Consider the following 19029-nt stretch of genomic DNA (forward strand, 5'->3'; position numbering starts at 1 on the left):
TATCCACAGGGTTGTTTTCTTCTGAGGGCTGTGAGGAAGAAGGTGTTCCATGCCTCTCTGCTAGTTTCAGTTGGTTTGCTGGCAATCTTTGGCATTCCTGTCTTGTAGAAGCATCACCCCAGTCTCTGCCTCCATCTTCACGTGGTGTTCTCCTGTGTGTGTGCCTGTCTACAAATTTCCCCTTTTTATAAAGACACCAGTCATATAGGAGTAATTCCCACCCTAATGACCTCATTTTAACTTGATGATCTCTGTAAAGACAATGTCTCAAAAATAAGGTTACATTCTGAGGTACTGAGGGGTTAAGACTTCAATATATGAATTTAGGGACGATACAATTCAACCCATTATAGGAGGGAAATCAGAGAACATGTTGAGAGTCAGAAGTTGAACTGAACAGCCTCTACTGGGTTCTAATGACTCTTTAAATTCATACTTCTTATACAGATCATGCATTAAACACCAGTGGTTTTGTGGGAAATAAGAATTTTATGCTATTAGCAAAGCCCTAGAAAATAGAGTTACATGATAGTTTTGAGCATTCATGATCCCACACACCCTGTCAATCTGTCTGGTTATGGAAGGGAGAATTTTTGGTGGGTAACATGAATTTATACTGAATAAGCAAAACAAATCACGGGATTCTGGTACAAACTCTTTTCAATGAGGATATTTAGAGCAACATCAACTTTTTCCTAGGCCATCTTGGAAATAATTTAAATTAGGTAGCTTTGTCTACTCTATGTAATTTGGATAAGATTACAACCTTGGTAAGTCATGCTATAGCCAAAAATGAAAAGCAAAAAGCAAACAAGATCGTCTCTCTTAAAATTAAATAGACTAATTCAGACTGTGGACATGATCAATAAATCAGGTGATTTATAAAAATATATATTAAAAAGCTTTTTATATTTCAGAAAGCCATATTATATTTTTATAGATAATCTGCTTAATTTTTGCTTAAAAAATAGCTGGATTGCTTTTGACATTGAAAATAACTAGATTTTTCATTTGACCAGATTCGTGCACAGATTCAGGTCAGTTGGCTATTACAGCAAGCCAAGTAGATTTGCATCTAAATGCATTGTGGCACTTTAGTATAATTGATCTTAGGTTGTTTTTTGTTTTTTTTATTTTAATACTGAAGATAATTATGCCTTAGAACAAGTCCACTGGCCCTAACACTTGAATGAAGACTTAGCAATATGCTAGTTGTTAAGAGTAGATCCAGAACATTTAACAGGGTTACAAAAATGTGCATATCAGTCAAAATAGATGAGTTGTGAGATGTTAAAAAACATATCCATAAAATATTAATATGGAAGTTGTTGATTGGTAGGCGTATTTCAGCATAATTTGCTTTCCATGTGATGTTGCTCTGCACATGTATTTCGATTGCTTCCTAAAATGTAGTTGCAGCTTCTATAGCTAAAATAAAAGTTCTTTAGAACAAAAGCACAATCAAAACCAACAGAGCTATGTAAATAGCTAAATATTAGGGTGAGCATAAGAAGCAAATCAAGAAAGCCTTCTCAATTTTTTCCACCAACTCTTTGGTTTTATGTAAAACTCAACCCATCTCTCTTTAGAAAAGATCTTAAGTTAGATAGGACTATGAAAATTCAAAATGTTCTGTTTTGCAATGTAGGCTAACATCTGAAAGAGGTACTATTTTTTAAATATAGGAACTAATTAATAAAAATACCATGACCTGTTATTTGATATTTCTCCTTTTAGCGGAAGTACAAAGTGAAATTGAAAGAATCTTTGAGTTGGCAAGATCTTTGCAACTGGTTGTTCTTGATGCAGACACCATCAATCACCCAGCACAACTTATAAAGACTTCCTTAGCACCAATTATTGTTCATGTAAAAGTCTCATCTCCAAAGGTAATCAGCTCATTTCTGTCTTAAGGGTTAGAAGCTTGTTTCTTCTGAAATATTTTTTGCTCTGTGCATTTTAGTGGGCAAGGAGAATGTCTTGTTGAGACCCTTTTAATGAGCAGTTTTTAATTCACCTGTTCTGTACAGGTTCTAGAAATTTTGAGATAGCACATAAAGAATTGTTTATTCCTTCAAGAAGCTCAGTGTCTATTGTGGTTCCCAAACTGGGCAGTTATGCAAGAGTATAATAAAAACAAAAAGAACTAAGGTGAGGAAAAGTAAAGTCTGGCTTTTCAGAGACTTTAGGTTCTCTCTTGGTAAATCTCTTAGGTAATATTGATTCTTGTATCACCTATGTTCTCGCCCCAGTTGAGAAAGTACATAGTTCAAGAAGTACATATATATGTAAAGCAATTATACTCCAATAAAGATGTTTAAAAAAAAGTACATATATATTTATCATATAAGTCAAACATCACTGTATAAAATCTCTCATGGAAACTTTATAGACCCTTAATTTGTGCTTAGGTTGGGTTCTTCAAGGAGTATAGTTGTTCTGTGGTTGAGCACAATGTCATGTCTGCCATGTATCTTTATGCCAATGGGGGAGATAAAAAAAAAAGTGACACAGCCTCAAAGTGGTCCCTTTTGACTTGGGTGTTCTTTAATTTTAAAAAGTGATGATGGGCCAGGGCGGTAGTGGGGGGAGAGATAAATTGGAAGATTGGGATTGACAGATACGCACTACTATATATATAAAATAGGTAACTAGTAAGGACCTACTATATAGCATAGGGAACTCTACTCAATACTCTGTAATGGCCTATATGGGAAAAGAATCCAAAAAAGAGTGGATATATGTATATGTATAACAGATTCACTTTGCTGTACACCTGAAACTAACAGAACATGGTAAATCAACTATACTCCAATAAAAATTAAAAATAAATAAATTTTAAAAAATAGATTATGCATTTATAAAAACTAAGAGTACAATGAGATTGCTTTTAAAAATAAATATCGAAATTTGAAAAAAAAAAAAAGTGATGATGGGGAATTCCCTGGTGGTCCAGAGGTTAGGACTCCATGCTTCCACTGCAGGGGGCATGGGTTCAATCACTGGTCGGGGAACTAAAATCCCTCATGCCACGTGGCGTGGCCAATAAATAATTAGATTTTTAAAAGTGATGATGTTCTAAAAAGTTAATATGAAATGGATACCCTTGGGAGGTACTACCTTAACAATCAGCTTCTTTTCAGTGGCCCTAGGAGTGCGTTTTCTTGCTTAAATGCCAATTCAACTTCCAGCCAGAACAGGGGTCTCCTCTCACAGGTAGAGAATGTGCCCTTCCCAATGCTTCTGAGCTTCTCAGCCTTCCATCTCTACAGGCACTGGTTCTGTGCAGGATGAGCTTGGGAATCCTGACCAAACCAGGACCTTTGGGGAATCATTAAAATCGATTGAAAATGCCTTGAGCACTTGGAGTCTCTTTGACCCAGAACTGAAGGGGATTCAAGCACCCTTACTGCAGTGGAATAGATTTCAACCCCTCTCGCCCCAGTCACCGTGGGCTCCATAAGTGCAGGAACGGGGACTCCTGTGGATATATGTGCTGAGATATCATTGAGCCTCATAGATTAGTAGTAGTTGGGGGGAAGGGTCTTACTTCTGCTAAAAAAAATATTAAGGGAAAGATGAGTATATGGAAAAATGCAGTTACAGCAGTGCCCAAAAGACATAGGTATATCCCTGGTTTATACGTAGCAATACACCAGTACAGATGTTCTGCCTAGATGTCGATCATGAAATTGTCCTTTAATGTAAGATTAGACTGGAATGCCTTAATTATCAGTGACACAAAGGGTCAAATATATGTAACTCTTATATTTATCTGACATTGAGATAGTGAACCAAAATATTACTGAACTAAATTTGGACATAAATGACCTGGTACAGATCAGTGCCTGCACTTTTGCAGGGCTGTCTTTGAAATCTCTGGGTAAAATCTAGGGTGGGAACTCCAGATCCCACCAAGACCTCACATGGAGCGAGAATAGGATGAACATGTCAAATCCACTATAACTGAAAGCTAGTGTAAGTGGCTGATGTCATTACAGAGTTTATATATATATATATATATATGACTTGTTATATTGTATTTCCTCCCTATTAATACTCAGGCTAAATAGACTATGAAAAAAGGTCTGGATTTATTTGGTTTTCTTTCAGCTCATTGACAGTATCTCAGATTCATGTCTTCTTCTATCAGGTTTTACAGCGGTTGATTAAATCTAGAGGAAAGTCCCAAAGTAAACACTTAAATGTTCAACTGGTGGCAGCTGATAAACTTGCACAATGTCCCCCTGTAAGTACAATCATTTTTTTTGTCTTAATCATTCTTGACTAGTTAGGAGAGGTTGGTAGGTTTTGTTTTTATCATATTAGCATTGTCATTTTTATTCTAGAATGGTCACGATGATGGTATGTTGTCATATATCTAAAGGATTTCTTGGAACAGACTGCTGCTGTCATGTTGGCTTACCCAGGCATCCAGAGCTGTGTGGTGTCTGCCACGTAATAAGAAATGAAGTTGGTGTCCAGGGTCTGATGTCCTTACTGCCACCTTGATTGCCTTGCAAACAGTCAGCAAACTATTTAATGCAGTCATGTGGACACTTTTATGAAAAGAAAACAACAAATAAAACATACTGATTTGACTCCTTTAACTTTTCTGACAGAAAGTTCCTAGAGGCATAATAGATTATGACATTGAAAATTGAGAATTTATTAGAACTAGAAGAGCCCTGTGGTTATAGCAGATGAAAAGGTCAGGGTTAAGTAAGATGAAAAACCATATTAGAGCAACTTTTCTTCTAATGCCATTACCAGAAAACAGCTGCTGAGTTCAAAGCTGAGCAAATGGCGAGGAGGTGGGGGGGTAGGGGTGGTAACTGCTACCGTGTGGGTCACCAATGTCTACACCTGCTCGGCTGACTTACTATTTCTGCGCCTGTGTTTCTCTGAAGGAAATAACTGTTTTTCCTACTGATTTAATTCACTAGATTTTGTTATATGCTTATGTAAGGATCATTCATGCTCTGTGGAATCATAAAATTCAATTCAAGTGTTTAGAGAAGCAACACAGCATAGCTGTTAAAAGTACAGACTCTGGATCCAGACTGCCTGGGTTCAAATCCATACTAATCTACACTAAGGATTACATCCCTAGTTATGTAATCTTGAGCAAATACCGACCTCGTTGGTTTGGTGTAAAGTGTCAATGAGTGAATGTGTAGTAGAGCTCTTAGAACAGTACCTAGCACATAATAAGCACCATCTAAGTGTTTCTGTTATAATTACTGGATGTACTTTGTGCTGTGCCATGCCTACCTGTCAGGCTCTGCAAGGATCTGTGCCTGTCTGGTTCACTGTTGTGTCTCAAGTTCCTATCATACTAGGCCCACGATAAATATCAAATGAATGAAAGGATGTACAGGCAGTAAGAGTACAGGGTAAGAATAAGGATGTACAGGCAATGCGTTCTTTTATTAGATGCTTACAATGGGCCAGACACTGTGCTAGGTGCTTTATATAGATTATCTCTAACCCTCACAGTTACTATCTCTAACCCTCACAGTTACTTAGTAAGGTAGGGCAGTATTATCCCCATTATATAGTTGAGGTGACTGAAGACAGAGAGGTTAAGGGATTTCCTTAAGGTCACACAGCAAATTAGGATTAGATTTAGATCTGTCTGGCTCCGAAGCCAATTTTCTCCCCAATCGAACCCACCTATTCACACACACACACACACACACACACACACACACACGCACGCACACACACACACACACACACACACACACACCCCTGGTTATCTGCTTGCAGATAATTTGGATAGCCCGGAGTCTGGAGTCCTATTTTAAGTCTAATTGTAGTTAGACAGACGCATTGCTGACTATTGAAGTCCACTTACACAATGGAATGTATGATTAAAGCACTGAGCGAATATAGGAGAATGTATTACCCAGTCCCTGACTCTAATGCCTCCCAGTTGAAGGAAGCTAACCTTTTTTTAGCAGCTACCAAAAGACAGGAACTATGCTATTGTTTCCAATTTTTAGAACAGTTTTCTAAGGATAGTTATATCAGTTTGGGTCTTCTGGGAAGCAGACACTTAAGTGGAATTCAAAGTACAGATTTATTAGGGAAAATGCCTATGAGAGGAAAAAGGGAACAGGGACAGAACTGGCAGGGACAGCCTTCAGACCTGATGTAGTTCTGACTCTGTGAAAGGAAAAGGGGAAGGAAAAAGTGGGTAGGAGGAGCCTCAGACTGTGATGTAGCCTTGAGAAAATCTCCCACTTGGAGCTGGGGACTTCCCAGAGCACTAGAGGAGCCTCATGTTGGGCAGAAACATTTAGGCTCTAGTCCACGTGCTGTGCTCAGGTGGTGGCTGGGAGCAGCCTGGGGAGAGCAGGTCATTGCTTGAATGCCCTGGTGGATCCCGAAGGCGCAGCAGCCCAAGGCTGTCTGCTGACTGCACTCAGCACAGCAGGTTCTCACTCCAGGGGAAGTCTCGGCATGCACCTCTATGACCGCCACAGTAGATAATACTATCCTTACTTCCTACAGGAGAAAGCTAAGTCCCCACTAAGAAATTTGTTGGAGGTCACAATTAATTGTTAATCAACTGTGCTGCAATATAAAAATTAAAAAAAAATAAGTGGGCCCCAAGATTCAGCTGCTTTGTCTGACTCCAGCAAAGCTCTGTCCACCGTACTGCTCCACTGGTACACATAGCTGTGTAGTGTAGATGGATCTCTGGCCCCCAACTTCGATGTGCAAGAAATGGCTCATTTTCTACTTTGACCCCTTAGCCCACTGGGCAGGCAGGATGTTTAGCCAGGCTTGCAGCTGCCTTTACCCTAATCCAGGGCGGGCTGAATAAAGACAAAGGGTGGGGCTGGCGGGAAGTTGAGGGAGTGAGGGGGAGAGTTCCAATGCAGACAACCTATTCATTGACCAAATCCACGTGGTCCTTAAGGATGGAGGCTGTGCTGCATCAGACCTTATCGGGAACAGGGGGTCTTTGGCAAGGCTGGGAGACTCATAGCCCCTCCTCTCTGGGACATTGGCAAGAGAGCTCCCTTCTCTTCTCTGTCTGAGAGAGTGGAGGTATCTTCCTTTTTCCCCCCTCTTGTCACTATTAAAGGAACTCTCTGCTTTTGTTGTATCTAAAAGCATCCTCACCTTCTTTTGTTTCCAGAGGCAGTTAGCACAAAATGTTTCCAACCAATTTAGGCTTTGGGGACACAAAATCCTGAAGGAGAAATGGAGAGCTGGCAATTTCCTGCCACAGACACCTCCCTCCCCCACCAGACAAGGAAGCACAGACCCTGCCACCTGCTTAAATGGCGGAAAATGAAGAGGGAAGGTACAAAAGGAAAAACACGGATTCATAGCTCAGATCTCATTGGCCGTGTCTGAGTTCTCTTATGTAGAGATCCACACTGTGAGGACAGCGCTGGTTCTGTGAGGTCCCAGACGTGGCGCTAAGATCTGTGGGAGTATGGGGAAGCAGATCTGGGGGGACTTGAGGGCAGTTAGGCCTGTGTAATTTCATTTGACACAGTGATCAGACTCACCCAACAGGAGGAAGGCATTTCACACATCTGCTCAAATGCAAATGCTGAGAAGAATGGGACGGCTTTCTAAGTAGAGAGCTTGTCTCTAATTGCCTTCAGTTGGTGGCAGGGATGCGGGTGGAGTGGGCTCTAGGACCTGATGTCAGGTGTCATGGAAGGAATCTCCTCTGGTGAAGGCTGAAAGCTATGGTAGCTAACATCCCTTCCCAACTCTGACACTCTGATTCTATCTAGATTTTGGAAGTGATCAGCACAGACATGTTATTGAAATCATGAGGGTTTAGAGCCCAGGGAAAAGGAGAGTATAAGCATAAGCAGAAGATATATCAAGTCAAGTAATATGCTTATTGTTTCAAAACATGATTAAGATGTTTCACAGAATGACATGTGGGCACGTCTGAAGACGTGGTATCCATGTCTCCATATGGTTAAACCAGACAAACTCAAATATTTAGTCATTTCAATTCTGTGTAGCTCACCTACAATCAACCTTCTTGGCGAGAACTAAAATACACTCAGCAAACATTATTTAAGCTTTAGGCCTGTTACCTTGCTAGGTGCTAGAGAGACAAAGGCACGTTCCTGCCTTCAAGGAGCAGATAGTCTAAAAAGGTTCCATTGGTTGAGTCAACTCTTGGCAAACAATTTGTTAGGTCATAAATATCCTTGCAGGGCTTCCCTGCTGGCGCAGTGGTTGGGAGTCCGCCTGCCGATGCAGGGGACACGGGTTCGTGCCCCGGTCCGGGAGGATCCCACATGCCGCGGAGCGGCTGGGCCCGTGAGCCATGGCCTCTGGGCCTGCGCGTCTGGAGCCTGTGCTCCGCAATGGGAGAGGCCACAACAGTGAGAGGCCCGCGTACTGCAAAAAAATAAATAAATAAATAAATAAATATCCTTGCAGATACTACTTCATAAATCTTTTTTAGATTAAAAGAGAAATTTAGATCAGGGTTGCTCCACAATTGACACTGTAGGTTGAATAATTTTTTATTATAGGGACCTGTCCTGTATGTACATTGTAGGATTTTAGCAGCATCTCTGGCCAGTAACAAACCCCAAGTTGTGGCAACGAAAAATATCTTTAGACGTTGTCAAATGCCCCTTAGTGAAAAACGTCACTCCTGGTTGAGAACCACTGGTTTAGATGAATATCTGCACAAGTTTTGGTTAATAATGTTATAAGAAGTCTCAGTAAGTGATTCCTTGAGATGCATTTCAGGTGAATTGAACTTGTTCCTTTTTAATTTGATCTTTTTATGAGAATGAGTTTATTAACATTTATTCCTAATAATTAGTAGAGAAAATAACTTGTGTCTTATTAAAATTGATGTATTATAGCTGCTGAGACAGTTGATAGTTGAGTATGTATACAGTACCTGTTACATCTGAAATAGCTGGAACCAAGAAAAGATACGTGCACTTAAATGCACATAATACTGTGAGCTGCCTTAGGATGTGTCCTCGTGTCAGGAATCTCCAACAGCCTCATGCACTGCGAAGGCAGCTTTACCCTGTCATTATTTCAGCAGGGTAAACACTTCCTTGTTTTATATAATTGGTTCGATAACCTGGAATTCTAAACAAGCAGTCTGGATAAGCAAGGTTACCTTGTATTTAATATTTTCTAAACACTTTACATTATTAAACATGTTCATTTAATATTGCTTGAATAGCATTTGTAATGCTAAGAAGGAATTGTACACTCTATTTTGGCATTCACGAAAAAAATCTTTGGATTATGAAAACCAGTAGTAGTCTCAAAATGTATCTGCATTTGTCCCTACCCTACTTCAAGACCATAATTATCATTTTCATCCAAAGACGGGTGATCACTGTGTCATTTTAGTTCCTCTAGGAGAATTTGCAACTTGCTAAATTGGCCACTGCGTCTCCAATCTGAAAAGTCAGCAAATTACACTGGTGGAATCTCACATTGCTAAGAAATTAAAGGCGACAGTCTTTAGAAAGGGAAGTCTAAAAGAGTACTGAAAAAAGTTGACTCTATAGCCAGAAAAAAGAACTCAGGGACTATTGAAGCAAAAAGGGAACTTGGAAAGCACCCTGTGTAGTATTTCCTGGAGTGCGTTCTTCCCACTACAGGTTCCATATGCAATGTCAACAGGTGGAAAGCACTTTGGTACCAAAAATGTTTGAGAAAACACCTAAGTAAACAAACGTAGACTGGTTTCTTTACAACAAGAGCCTTAATGTGCTAATGAGCATTTTATATCTCCATTAAGATATGTCGTGTACAGTGCTTCCCCTGAATTTTGACTATAGAACCATTTTAGTGTTTCATGGCACAGTTCTAAGGAAAGTCTCATGTTACAAATGAGGGGACTGAAACCAAGAGAGGTGAACTGGCTTTCCAAAGGTCATGCACCTTGGGCAAAGCCAGGGTAAGATCTCTGTCTCCTCATCTAGCAAGACTTTAGAGAGTGAATGGCAACAGACGGGCTATTATGTATTCTCCTGTAGAGAGAATCATGGGTTTCATGGGTGAGGCTTCTTCTAAGAGTGGGGTCAGCAAACTTTTTCAGTAAAGAGCCATATAGTAAATATTTTAGGCTTTGTGGGCCATGTGGTCTTCTTCACAAAACTACACAACTCTGCCTTGGTAGCAGGAAAGCAGCCACACACAGTATGTAAACAAATACAAGTGTTCCAGTCAAATTTTGTTTATAGAAGCAGGAGGCAGGCCCAATGTAGACAGCCCACCAAAGTTGCCATCCTTGTTCTAGGACAAGGTTCTGGTTACCTATTTCTGTGCACCGAACTACCCCAAAACTTAGTGACTTCAAATGACAACCACTTGGTGGTACTCAGCTGGTGGCTGACCTGGTCCCTTAGCAGGAATGGTTGGAAGGCTGGGCTCAGCCAGCTCCTCTCCCTCTCCGCGTGGTCTCAGGGCTCTTCCATGAGATCTTTCCAACAGGAATATGAGCTTCTTACATGGCAGCTCCCAGGGCTCCGAGAGCAAGTATTCCACTCCCTTTAACTTAGATACTGGGCTTGGATATTGGCTCAGTATCACTTCCACAGCCTTCTGCTAGTCAAGGGAACGTAGAGGCTGCTCAGATGCAAGGAGAGGGGACATAAACCCTCTGTCTCTATGCAGGGAGTGTCAAAGAACTTGTGGCCATTTTTAATCTGCCACAGACAGAAAGATGAGCTGGGAGGATGGGCTACTGAATAGTTCTACTCTGGAAGAGGGAGGGACTTTCCTTCATTGCCTGCTCTGGATTCACAAAAGAAAAGTTGGGATGGGGCTTCCCTGGTGGCGCAGTGGTTAAGAATCCGCCTGCCAATGCAGGGGACACGGGTTCGATCCTTGGTCTGAGAAGATCCCACATGCCGCGGAGCAACTAAGCCTGTGCGCCACAACTACTGAGCCTGTGCTCTAGAGCCCGCGAGCCACAGCTACTGAGCCCATGTGCCTAGAGCCTGTGCTCCGCAACAAGAGAAGCCACCTAAGTGAGAAGCCCGCACACCACAACGAAGAGTAGCCCCCGCTCGCTGCAACTAGAGAAAGCCCGCACGCAGCAGCAGAGACCCAACGCAGCCAAAAATAAATAAAGAAATTTATATTAAAAAAAAAAAAGTTGGGATGCAGAAAGAAAAGGGGTTTGTGAGACTAGAACCCATAAGCCCTTTTCATATATGTAGTTTTATATGACCAGCCTGAATTTGCATTTGGAATAGCCTTCTGTACACTATAGTGTTGGATTTCATTTTGCTTCTACCAGGTATTGGTGCCCTTTTCCTTTTCAGAGAAGTTGAAAATAGTACATTTTAAGAAGCGCAAAGTTCAAATTGCCCCAGTACTGTGGTCACAAGAGCTACGTAATGCATGGTGAGAAAAGCAGATAGGCAGACAATTGAATATATAAATGAAATGTAATCCTTTCATCCTACTTAGCTACAAGCTGGTTTGTGTTACCAAAAGCTCACCCTGGTTCTTTGAGCTCTGTAATTTTTCTGTGCGTATAAAATGACATTGACCGCTCTGTCTGCTAGAGGGGAGTGTGTCTCCTCCACAGTCTTGCAACCCTCTAACGTTACAGTAACCATGGTCATTCTCTTCTGTCACTCTTCATTTTCCATTGCTGAATGGACTCAGATTTATTAAACACAGGAACTCCGAAGTGAGTGGCGGTGCTCAGTATCCTATCACAATAGTATTGCTATCATGGTAGTAATTTTCCACCGCCCTTTTCCAGTAAGTTTATTTAAATTATTTAGAATTGTGTGAATTCACCTACCTGAAACGCCATCCCCATTGGTGCATTCATTATTACAGAGCCTCTGGATGGCATAGTTTAATTCACAACATTACTTTTGAAAAAAGAGAATAATTGATTTCAGATGTTTCCTTCATGAAACAAGGCCACATGGGATCTAGTTTCTCTCAGTCCTAAAGCGACTACTCTTGCAGGAATTTCAGCCACCCAACTTAGATATACCAAGTTAGGGATACTTCAGTTCTGTGATGTAAAGCATTGGATTAATATGGACTTAACAAAAACACTGGGTGCCTTTTCTGCAGACAGTAGCATGGGTAAATGTTGTTATAATCTTTGAAGAATAAGAGTGGACAGGATGGGAGTTCCCTGGCGGTCCAGTGGTTAGGACTCAGAGCTTTCACTGCCATGGCCCCAGATTTAATCCCTGGTCAGGGAACTAAGATCCCATAAGCCACACAGCGTGGTCAAATAAATAAATAAATAAAAAGCAGGACCATCTTTAAAAAAAAAAGAACGGACAGGATGGATGGATGTGGTGAGAAAAATGTGGTTGGTTTCAGAATGAATGTCACGGATCATTAAAAGAGAGGAACTAGAAGGGGTCAAAGTCACTGTATTCTTTGCCTTCATGTTTTCCCCACCCATCAGTGTCAGGAATTCTGATTGTCTTTCCCTTTTGGCTCATTAAAGTGGAAACTGTGCCTGAAACTAACTGCTAGAGCCCCATGATATTGGTAGGCTTTCCTTTATCCCCATGAGATCTCCTAAATCTTTCAAAATCCCTTTAACTTAGTTTCCTATCACTAGTTGACCAGTGAGTTGAGTACTCAGGAACTCAAAAGCTTTAATAATATAAAGAATACAATTTTAATATGAAAGAAACATTGGTTGGTTATTTTATAATTAGCATTGCATATTTGCCATTCAGCCATATTATTTCACTGAATAGTACTTGCCGGTCTTTTTTTTTTTTTTTAATGGTGGCAGATTTAGGAGCTCTATATTCCAATAACAAAGAAGTAAAAGTGTGCTCACCCCTATTATTTCTTTTTTCCACTTAGAAATAGGAAAGATGCCCCATATGAGGTTTTATCTCTGCACAACAAATAAATGTAAAGCAATGCATATACCATGGGAGAGTTTGTATATATTTAATCCCCTGGCTAGCTAATATTCAGTAATGCACCAACTTTTTTAAAAAGTTAAGATTAAACTGCAAAATTATTTTCTAAGTTTTACAAACTTTTTATTTAAAAATGTTTAATAACAACTCCTAGATAAAACATATAAGAAATTATGTTTGTTTTAATGAAATTCTCCCTCTTTGCTAGAAAGTATATATTTCACAGTCATAAAGAAAGATGTGCCCACTCTCTCTATATCTTCCCTCCCAAGAGAATGTAAAAGAAATAAATGGAACCTGTTCCAGTTGTCAATGTAGGAACTGAAATGTGCTCCATTTTTTCTAAAAACTAGGGTGACTGACCATTCCATTTCTCCCCAGTTTTCCAGATTTTGGCACTGATAGTCCCAAGTACCCAGAAACACTCAGTCCCCGGCAAACCAGGATGGTTGGTTGCTCTAATTCAGGTGCCTTCCTTAGGAACGTTTGTGATACGCTATGAATGAAGAACTAGACAGATCTTTAAATACTTAAAAAAATTTTTAAAAGCTATTGCAGATTTTCTTCATTCCCATTTTATTCAGCTTCAATCTTTCCCTTTCTTCCCTGTCATTTTTGTTCTCTGGACCACTGGATAAGCTAGAGGTATGTTTTTCACTCTTGTTATTTCTAATGCTTTAGTTTTTCATTTTTCTGAAAGAGGTTGTCCAGAAAAGGGACCTACTCTGCCTGGTTTTCTGGTGATTTGTTTTGACTCCTCTGTTCACTCCTTATTTACTTTGGAAGCCACATTATTTCTGCCCACCTCAGCTGAAGAAAATACCCCATCACAAAATGTCAGAGGCGCGTGCTGTGTCTGTACGGTGCTTTGAAAACAACTCAGCGTTACCCTTATCTCCAGCAGTCCCAAGAGCATGGTATCACTGAGTGGGTAATTGTTCACTGCCTGTGACTGTCCCATTACCCACACCCTCTTCTCCTGATTAGATAGCTCTCTGCATCCATATCCCATGCTGGAGGCTTCACGTATTACACAGTAAGGAGCTAGCTAAGCTTGAACATTTTTTTTTAAATAAATTTATTTATTTTATTTATTTATTTTTGGCTGCGTTGGGTCTTCGTTGCTGCACCGGGGCTTTCTCTAGTTGTGGCGAGCAGGGTCTACTCGTCGTTGGAGCACTCGGGCTTCTCATTGTGGTGGCTTCTCTGTTGCAGAGCACGGGCTCTAGGCGCGCAGGCTTCAGTAGTTGTGGGCATGGGCTTCAGTAGTTGTGACACACGGGCTCAGTAGTTGTGGCGCATGGGCTCAGTAGCTGTGGCGCAGGGGCTCAATTGCTCCGCGGCATGTGGGATCTTCCCGGACCAGGGCACGAACCCATGTTCCCTGCATTGACAGTCAGATTCTTAACCACTGTGCCACCAGGGAAGCCCAAACTTTTAAATTTATGAAAAATTGGTTTGCATAATTCATTCGGCTGCTTTTCGTTGAATTTCTCTTTGTATAATTAAAAAAAATTTTTTTTCTCCCTTATCCTCATTTCCTAACACTCTGGTCTAATCAGCTGTGTTATTTCCTAAAGAGTTGAAAAGAAAAATTGTCACAGATATCCAGGCTGTGAGATTCCTCTTAGTTGGAAATAAGCCGCATATGTCAGTATTCATTCAGAGGCTGAAATTTGCTTTGCTCTGTGCTTTTGAAAGCCTAAAAGCAATTTCAGATCATCTTCTATCATATAGCTGTCTTTTTAGCAGTGCAAAAGCTTAGTTTCCTAGAAATGATTGAGGCTTCAGCAAACAGCCATGTGCTGATATATACAAATTCGATCCATTGGCAAAGAGAAGTACTTTATTAAAACTACTTGTAATTAAGTGTATGTTTAATTGTGTCTGAAGCCCTGACCATGTAACATGTGGAACAGCCAGGGAGATTAAAAAAACTCTTTCAAATAACACTCTGCAATGAGGACTGCTTACCTTGTTTTATCCTCTCTGGACTTTGCAATCCTGGCTGTAATAGTTAGAACCCTCAGTCCAAGTGTCCCTGGAGGGTTCATTAACTTGGGACCTTATGAAAGCAAGGAAATGACGTGTTGAGATTACACATTGTTGAGATCCCACATTAAAGAATGAGATCTATCTAATTGAATTATACAGTTAACATAAATAACACTATGTAAACAGCAGACTCCAGATCAAATAGAATTTGTGGACGATTTTAGCCTGGATTGGCCGACAGAGTGGTCCCTTGTTCCATTGCTACGCGGTTTCCTCTTTCTTCTTCCTGTGTCATCTGTCTGAGTCTGTGCACGCCCTTTGGGATGGGGCTGTTCTCGTTCCACTCAAGTTAGCACTGCAGTGCTATCAGAGGATGCAATGTGTGTATCAGAGCATTAGGGACATTTCTCAGAGTCTCTATTTGTAACTGTTGACGGCTTAGATTAATGGGGGGAGGGAGCTTTTGATTGCAGGAGACAGACACTCCCTTGATTTGCTTTAGTGGAAAGAGGATTTATTGTAAGGATGTATGTTGACTGACACTGTAGGAACTAGCTGTTTTCCTGTTCTCTCATGGGCTCTATCGTCTCTTCCATTGTGTCTTTGCTCCTCTTTGTTTTTTCTCTTCCCTCTACAGATAGAATTCTTTGACTTATAATTTCCTCTCCCTCATAAGTTTAACTTTCACATATCTCTCTGGGCCTCCTTCTAAATCCAGAACTTTAAGCTGCAGCTCTGAACATTCACTGGCTCAGTCTCTGTTGTTCTGAATTAAAGTCCTGGTCTGATGTAGGGTATTATGGATTTTAATACTTGTCTCTCCCCCGAGACTGGATGCTTCTTGAGCATAGGGATGAAGTCTGTTTTCTTTGCCACAGTATACCCACAATGCTTAGCACAGAATAGGTACCGAGTAAACACTTTATGAATGAATAAAATATGCGAAAACCCATCTGAAATCCACTAATAAGTGTTCTTGTGGGGGAATGGTTTCTACATGACTTCAACTGGCTGAGTCTTCTCAAACACCAGTCGGTTTAGGCTGAAGCCACCTTATTTCTTTCCTAGTTGCTAAACGTATCTCACTGCTCCAAGGACTTTGAAACTGCTTTGCAAATTAGGGTCAAAATATTCAGTAAAGATCAACGTGATGAAAAAAACATTCAAAGAGTTAATGTTGGGAGAGAGATTGTTTCCATGGTGACTTCTGCTCCAGGGAGCCCTCGTGCTGATGAGAGTGAGTCAGCTGACCCACCACCAACTCAGAGTCATCCAGTTGTTACAAACCTACAGTCCACCTGCCGCATCAAGCGTTGATGGCAGTAACCCTGTATTTGATTTATTACTGGGAGCTCCTTCTTTGGGTAAAATGAGCTTGTAAAAGCAGGTGGAAGTGGTGCAAGAGGGAAGAAGTGGATTCAGAGGCTGAAAGTCAGGGGTGTGCTTTCACTTACCCATGGAATGGCTTTTCTCTTTATGAGGTGCCACGGTTATCTGACTGTCCCTCCAGGGAATCTGTGTCCCGGTTATATTCTGTGTTCCTGACCACACTGCAGTGACAGAGGGGCCACTCTGCTCCTTTGGGGCTGAAGAACAACTTCCTGATTATAGAACAGGTGTTGGACAAAGTCCTTACTGTCAGAAACACGGACCCCAGATACTTCTTGGGCGAACTACCCCCCAACTCCCTGCCTACCACCACTGCAATCAAGTATTCGTTCTTGTTCTTTTTTAACCATTTCACACAGTGATCCTCTGGTAGCAGAAGTCACTATACTGTGGTTTTCTACTATTGATCCTAAACCTTTCGTGTTGCTTTACCACGAGACAGATAGCAGATAACATTTTCACCAACATTCTAAAAATTACCTAAGTAAATGTTATTTCCTCCAACATAGTTACTTTGGGAGATGAAATGTTTATTCCAGTGATACATTTGTTACCAAAACATTTTTAGAACTCCTCTTTCCGTACCATTAACTTGCTTCTCTCTTGTTCTGAAGTATAATTCAAAACTTTTATATGGTATATAAAAGAATGTATTCAGTAAGTATCTATAGGAATATATGGATAAAGATGTGAATACATATGTGTTTTCACTCTATTCTCCTTAGAACACTTTTACATGTACCTCATCTTCTTTTTTTCTCAATGAAAGATCCAAATATTTGATGAGCTTTCCCATTTTTATGTGAATGTCCAAATTTGTACATGGTTAACTGTGCAGTTCTTCACTTGACTTTAACTTTAGCAACTTCCAGTACAGCCCCTCAAGTTTGATATTTGCTACTGGGCATTAGAAACAATATTATCCGCATGCAGTGGAATTTTAGGTTTCATTGCCTAAAACCTGAAGTAGAAATAAAATGGATTTTCCTTGTCATCTATAGGAAATGTTTGATGTTATACTGGATGAAAACCAGCTGGAGGATGCGTGTGAACATCTGGGAGAATACCTTGAGGCCTACTGGCGTGCCACTCACACGACCAGTAGCACCCCCATGACCCCACTGCTTGGAAGGAATTTGGGCTCAACAGCACTCTCACCATATCCCACAGCAATTTCTGGGTTACAGGTAGTGTCACTTGTGCTCTTACAACCTTACATTTAAGGTTCTATAGGAAACTTGACTGAGATGGAAACTGGGAGTGGCCTAGAGAGCCATGCGTTACTATATTAAAAATCTAAAGTATTGCCTAATCATATAGACTATTTCACATTTTTACAAACTCAAATCACTTTGGTTCATATACTTGCTCTGAAGTCTTGGCAACAAAATTCTTCAGATTCACATTTTTGGCTACATTGATTCTAACAGATACAGACTATTTTACATTTTTACAAATACAGACTATTTTACAAACTCAAAACGTGTTACCTAATTATGATCTGCCCTAGACAAAGTTACCCTGAGAGTGGCGTTTTCCTTAGAACTTTCTCCTCTGTTAATTTATAATGGCTTTTACCTAGGTAAATTCATCCCTCCTGTGTCTAAACCCTGCTAAGAAACTTTCTACCTACTATGCAACTGTCCATTACCTCTCCGTGTCACTTCTTAAGGATTATACAGTGGTGGCACTGTCAGGCACAGGGCTAGCTAAGTAAGGTATATGAGACAGATGGACCTTATGGCCACCCTTACCTAACCCTTCCCCCCGAGGCTGCGGGGCCTGTCCCCTAGCTTGCCCAAACGAAACATGCACATAAGTAGAGTCGCCTTGTTTGGAAACAGTAGTGAATCCCTGAGTTTTCTTAGGGGCGGGCAGGGCCCACCTCGGTCATCGGCTATGGCCAGTGTCCTTTAGGGAAGCTGGGGACGAGTGTAGGAGCAGGAGGCTTGCTCTCCTGCTGTTGTGGTGCTGCACTCAGGGCTAGAGGTGGGGAGCCAGAGGCATTATGATACAAAGTGGATCTTGCCTTCCTCCATCAATGATTCTGTACCATCTACCAAGGCACTGCTGGAATGTGGCCAAACCCCCAGCTGACTGAGGAACAGGTAGTCAATTGAGCTCTCTTGCATCATGACTAGTTTTGTATTAATGGGTTATAATGATAGTCATAATTGTAGATCCTACAGAGTTAACTCTGAGATAAATGGCACTCTCTCAAATGTTATTATAACTGTATTACTCTTTTACAGAATTGCATCTTTGTAAGCAAAAAACTGCCATGTAAATGAATAGCTTTCGAGGCTGGAAATGAACTTGGGAAACGGGCTATTGTAATATGCAGTGTATATGTGCGCACTGGGACTCTTTCTTTCTTTCTTTTTTTTTGGGGGGGGGGACTCTTTCTTTCCTTGTTTCACTGCCTGCCTGCTGATCCGAGTGTGGCGTTCCACTGACTAGTTTGGGTTGGCTTCAAATTGTACACTGTAGGGTGAGAAACGGATTCATGAAGCGATATGCTTCCACCTACACTAGTAGGTGGAAATGAAATGTTGCACTTTGTTTATGAATATAACACTCCTGACTTATCACCTCCAAGATATCCACGTAGAGTGCTTCTCCCAGTTTCACTTGAGTTACTGTGGTGCCCTTTATCCTGGGGCCTATTTCTCCTAGTAACCATGGGCACTTAATTGTGAGACCCCTGGTTGGGGCTCCCAGCACAGGCTGTGACTGTTGAATGAGC

At 40.9% G+C, this 19029-nt stretch overlaps 1 protein-coding gene across 5 annotated transcripts in view; it reads left to right on the forward strand.

Moving 5' to 3' along the window:
* Positions 1-19029, forward strand: part of CACNB4 (calcium voltage-gated channel auxiliary subunit beta 4) — a 272472-nt gene that overhangs the window by 245863 nt on the left and 7580 nt on the right. For all 5 annotated transcript variants that reach the window (XM_060302449.1, XM_060302450.1, XM_030852791.2 and 2 more), the window contains 3 exons: positions 1738-1889; positions 4154-4249; positions 17285-17470. In XM_060302449.1, coding sequence (XP_060158432.1) covers positions 1738-1889; positions 4154-4249; positions 17285-17470 — 434 coding nt within the window. The remainder of the gene's footprint in view (positions 1-1737; positions 1890-4153; positions 4250-17284; positions 17471-19029) is intronic.

The sequence above is a fragment of the Globicephala melas genome, chromosome 7, assembly GCF_963455315.2.
Source record: "Globicephala melas chromosome 7, mGloMel1.2, whole genome shotgun sequence".
Lineage (NCBI taxonomy): Eukaryota > Metazoa > Chordata > Mammalia > Artiodactyla > Delphinidae > Globicephala > Globicephala melas.